General features: G+C 56.8%; 1 protein-coding gene across 1 annotated transcript; it reads left to right on the top strand.

Moving 5' to 3' along the window:
* The first annotated feature begins 1,241 nt into the window (after positions 1–1,241).
* LOC138363027 (putative uncharacterized protein ENSP00000383309) lies at positions 1,242–3,683 on the top strand. The gene has a single exon (XM_069321794.1). It carries the CDS (start codon positions 1,242–1,244, stop codon positions 3,681–3,683), a length of 2,442 nt encoding a protein of 813 aa, XP_069177895.1.
* Positions 3,684–5,634: the final 1,951 nt, after the last annotated feature.

Below are 5,634 nucleotides of genomic sequence, written 5' to 3' on the forward strand. Positions count from 1 at the left end.
TGCTTTACTACTGCGCCACGGGACCGTAATAGTGTTTGCTTGCACAACCTGTTCCTTAAATACATTCCATTTCTCCACTACTCTCACGCTAAAAGAAAACTTCCTAACATTCCTGCGACTCACCTGAGTTTCCAGCTTCCATCCATGTCCCCTCGTTCTGTTTCCGTGTGAACATTTCGTCTATGTCCACTCTGTCAATCCCCTGAGTATTTTATACGTTCCTATCATGTCCCCCCCCCCTCTCCCTTCTTCTTTCTAGTGTGGTAAGGCGCAGTTCCCTCAGGCGCTCCTCATACCCCATCCCTCGTAACTTTGGGACGAGTCTCGTTGCAAACCTCTGAACCTTTTCCAGTTTACTTATGTGCTTCTTCAGATGAGGACTCCATGATGAGGCGCAATACTCTAAGACTGGCCTCACGTAGGCAATGTAAAGCGCCCTAAATGCCTCCTTACTTAGGTTTCTGAATGATGTTCTAACTTTTGCCAGTGTAGAGTACGCTGCTGTCGTTATCCTATTTATATGTGTTTCAGGAGATAGATTAGGCGTTACGTCCACACCCAGGTCTCTTTCTCGCGTCGTTGTGTGTGTGTGTGTGTGTGTGTGTGTGTGTGTGTGTGTGTGTGTGTGTGTGTGTGTGTGTGTGTGTGTGTGTATGTGTGTGTGTGTGTGTGTGAGTGTGTGTGTGTGTGTGTGTGTGTGTGTGTGTGTGTGTGTGTGTGTGTGTGTGTGTGTGAGTGTGTGTGTGTGTGTGTGTGTGTGTGTGTGTGTGTGTGTGTGTGTGTGTGTGTGTGTGTGTGTGTGTGTGTGTGTGCGTGCGCGCTCATGCGTGTATGAGTATGTGTGAGTGAGTACAGCCGCCATAATACAGGGTTACAGCAGAGGTAATAAGAGTCAGGCAACTGTGGGCTTCTGTTGCTTAGTGTGTAGAGAGGGAGAGGGCGAGGGAGAGGGAGAGGGAGAGGGCAGGGAGAGGGCGAGGGAGAGAGCGAGGGAGAAGGGAGGGAGAGGGAGAGGAAGAGATAAAGGGAGAGGGCGAGGGATAGAGAAAGGGAGAGGGAAGGAAGAGGGCTCAGTTGATGGAAGGGAGGAGAGGGAAGGGTGATAAATTGTGGAGGAGAGAAGGTGAAGAGAGGTAGAAGATGAAGAGAAAAAACGAGAGAAGACGAGGAGAAAGAGGAGGAAGAGACAGAGGAGAAAGAAGCAGGATAAAGAATAAAGAAACAAACACAACAGGAGTCATATGTTCCTTGGTAATAATTTCGCGAAAATTCACGGGTATTTGGCGGCCATTACTGACCTCGCCACGCGAATTGCCGCCCTCCGCGAGCTGCTCCACGCGAATTGCCGCCCTCCGCGAGCTGCTCCACCCGCGAGACAGTCATCAACACCCGCGAGACAGTCACCAACACCCGCGAGACAGTCATCAACACCCGCGAGAGTCACCAACACCCGCGAGAGTCACCAACACCCGCGAGAGACAGTCACCAACACCCGCGAGAGTCACCAACACCCGCGAGAGTCACCAACACCCGCGAGAGACAGTCACCAACACCCGCGAGACAGTCACCAACACCCGCGAGACAGTCATCAACACCCGCGAGACAGTCATCAACACCCGCGAGACAGTCACCAACACCCGCGAGACAGTCATCAACACCCGCGAGACAGTCATCAACACCCGCGAGACAGTCATCAACACCCGCGAGACAGTCATCAACACCCGCGAGACAGTCATCAACACCCGCGAGAGACAGTCACCAACACCCGCGAGATAGTCATCAACACCCGCGAGAGACAGTCACCAACACCCGCGAGAGACAGTCACCAACACCCGCGAGACAGTCACCAACACCCGCGAGACAGTCACCAACACCCGCGAGACAGTCATCAACACCCGCGAGACAGTCATCAACACCCGCGAGAGACAGTCACCAACACCCGCGAGATAGTCATCAACACCCGCGAGAGACAGTCACCAACACCCGCGAGAGACAGTCACCAACACCCGCGAGAGACAGTCACCAACACCCGCGAGACAGTCACCAACACCCGCGAGAGACAGTCACCAACACCCGCGAGACAGTCACCAACACCCGCGAGAGACAGTCACCAACACCCGCGAGATAGTCATCAACACCCGCGAGAGACAGTCACCAACACCCGCGAGAGACAGTCACCAACACCCGCGAGACAGTCACCAACACCCGCGAGACAGTCACCAACACCCGCGAGACAGTCACCAACACCCGCGAGACAGTCACCAACACCCGCGAGACAGTCACCAACACCCGCGAGACAGTCACCAACACCCGCGAGACAGTCACCAACACCCGCGAGACAGTCACCAACACCCGCGAGACAGTCACCAACACCCACTAGACAGTCACCAACACCCGCGAGAGACAGTCACCAACACCCGAGAGACAGTCACCAACACCCGCGAGAGACAGTCACCAACACCCGCGAGATAGTCATCAACACCTGCGAGAGACAGTCACCAACACCTGCGAGAGACACTCACCAACACCCGCGAGAAACAGTCACCAACACCTGTGAGACAGTCACCAACACCCGTGAGAGACAGTCACCAACACCTGCGAGAGACAGTCACCAACACCCGCGAGAGACAGTCACCAACACCTGCGAGACAGTCACCAACACCCGAGAGACAGTCACCAATACCCGCGAGAGACAGTCACCAACACCTGCGAGAGACAGTCACCAACACCTACGAGACAGTCACCAACACCCGCGAGACGGTCACCAACACCCGCGAGAGACAGTCACCAACACCCGCAAGAGACAGTCACAAACACCTGCGAGAGACAGTCACCAACACCTGCGAGACAGTCACCAACACCTGCGAGAGACAGTCACCAACACCTGCGAGACAGTCACCAACACCCGCGAGAGACAGTCCCGAACACCAGCGAGACAGTCACAAACACCTGCGAGAGACAGTCACCAACACCTGCGAGACAGTCACCAACACCTGCGAGAGACAGTCACCAACACCAGCGAGACAGTCACCAACACCCGCGAGAGACAGTCACCAACACCCGCGAGACAGTCACCAACACCTGCGCGAGACAGCCACCAACACCCGCGAGAGACAGTCACCAACACCCGCGAGAGACAGTCCCCAACACCCGCAAGAGACAGTCACCAACACCCGCGAGAGACAGTCACCAACACCCACGAGACAGTCACCAACACCCGCAAGAGACAGTCACCAACACCCGCGAGAGACAGTCACCAACACCCGCGAGAGACAGTCACCAACACCCGCGAGAGACAGTCACCAACACCCGCGAGAGACAGTCACCAACACCCGCGAGACAGTCACCAACACCTGCGTGAGACAGCCACCAACACCCGCGAGAGACAGTCACCAACACCCGCGAGAGTCACCAACACCCGCGAGAGTCACCAACACCCGCGAGAGACAGTCACCAACACCCGCGAGACAGTCACCAACACCCGCGAGACAGTCATCAACACCCGCGAGACAGTCATCAACACCCGCGAGACAGTCACCAACACCCGCGAGACAGTCATCAACACCCGCGAGACAGTCATCAACACCCGCGAGACAGTCATCAACACCCGCGAGACAGTCATCAACACCCGCGAGACAGTCATCAACACCCGCGAGAGACAGTCACCAACACCCGCGAGATAGTCATCAACACCCGCGAGAGACAGTCACCAACACCCGCGAGAGACAGTCACCAACACCCGCGAGACAGTCACCAACACCCGCGAGACAGTCACCAACACCCGCGAGACAGTCATCAACACCCGCGAGACAGTCATCAACACCCGCGAGAGACAGTCACCAACACCCGCGAGATAGTCATCAACACCCGCGAGAGACAGTCACCAACACCCGCGAGAGACAGTCACCAACACCCGCGAGAGACAGTCACCAACACCCGCGAGACAGTCACCAACACCCGCGAGAGACAGTCACCAACACCCGCGAGACAGTCACCAACACCCGCGAGAGACAGTCACCAACACCCGCGAGATAGTCATCAACACCCGCGAGAGACAGTCACCAACACCCGCGAGAGACAGTCACCAACACCCGCGAGACAGTCACCAACACCCGCGAGACAGTCACCAACACCCGCGAGACAGTCACCAACACCCGCGAGACAGTCACCAACACCCGCGAGACAGTCACCAACACCCGCGAGACAGTCACCAACACCCGCGAGACAGTCACCAACACCCGCGAGACAGTCACCAACACCCGCGAGACAGTCACCAACACCCACTAGACAGTCACCAACACCCGCGAGAGACAGTCACCAACACCCGAGAGACAGTCACCAACACCCGCGAGAGACAGTCACCAACACCCGCGAGATAGTCATCAACACCTGCGAGAGACAGTCACCAACACCTGCGAGAGACACTCACCAACACCCGCGAGAAACAGTCACCAACACCTGTGAGACAGTCACCAACACCCGTGAGAGACAGTCACCAACACCTGCGAGAGACAGTCACCAACACCCGCGAGAGACAGTCACCAACACCTGCGAGACAGTCACCAACACCCGAGAGACAGTCACCAATACCCGCGAGAGACAGTCACCAACACCTGCGAGAGACAGTCACCAACACCTACGAGACAGTCACCAACACCCGCGAGACGGTCACCAACACCCGCGAGAGACAGTCACCAACACCCGCAAGAGACAGTCACAAACACCTGCGAGAGACAGTCACCAACACCTGCGAGACAGTCACCAACACCTGCGAGAGACAGTCACCAACACCTGCGAGACAGTCACCAACACCCGCGAGAGACAGTCCCGAACACCAGCGAGACAGTCACAAACACCTGCGAGAGACAGTCACCAACACCTGCGAGACAGTCACCAACACCTGCGAGAGACAGTCACCAACACCAGCGAGACAGTCACCAACACCCGCGAGAGACAGTCACCAACACCCGCGAGACAGTCACCAACACCTGCGCGAGACAGCCACCAACACCCGCGAGAGACAGTCACCAACACCCGCGAGAGACAGTCCCCAACACCCGCAAGAGACAGTCACCAACACCTGCGAGAGACAGTCACCAACACCAGCGAGACAGTCACCAACACCCGCGAGAGACAGCCACCAACACCCACGAGAGACAGTCACCAACACCCGCGAGAGACAGTCACCAACACCCGCGAGAGACAGCCACCAACACCCACGAGACAGTCACCAACACCAGCGAGACAGTCACCAACACCTGCGAGAGACAGTCACCAACACCAGCGAGACAGTCACCAACACCTGCGAGAGACAGTCACCAACACCCGCGAGATAGTCATCAACACCCGCGAGAGACAGTCACCAACACCTGCGAGAGACAGTCACCAACACCAGCGAGAGACAGTCACCAACACCTGCGAGAGACAGTCACCAACACCCGCGAGAGACAGTCACCAACACCCGCGAGAGACAGTCACCAACACCTGCGAGAGACAGTCACCAACACCAGCGAGAAACAGTCACCAACACCAGCGAGAGACAGTCACCAACACCCGCGAGAGACAGTCACCAACACCCGCGAGAGACAGTCCCCAACACCCGCGAGAGACAGTCACCAACACCAGCGAGAGACA

Source organism: Procambarus clarkii, chromosome 1 (genome assembly GCF_040958095.1).
Source record: "Procambarus clarkii isolate CNS0578487 chromosome 1, FALCON_Pclarkii_2.0, whole genome shotgun sequence".
Classification (NCBI taxonomy): Eukaryota; Metazoa; Arthropoda; class Malacostraca; order Decapoda; family Cambaridae; genus Procambarus; species Procambarus clarkii.

What these genes read in the sequence shown, in the direction of transcription:
- LOC138363027 (XM_069321794.1), top strand. Translation starts at nt 1,242, where the DNA reads ATGTTCCTTGGTAATAATTTCGCGAAAATTCACGGGTATTTGGCGGCC.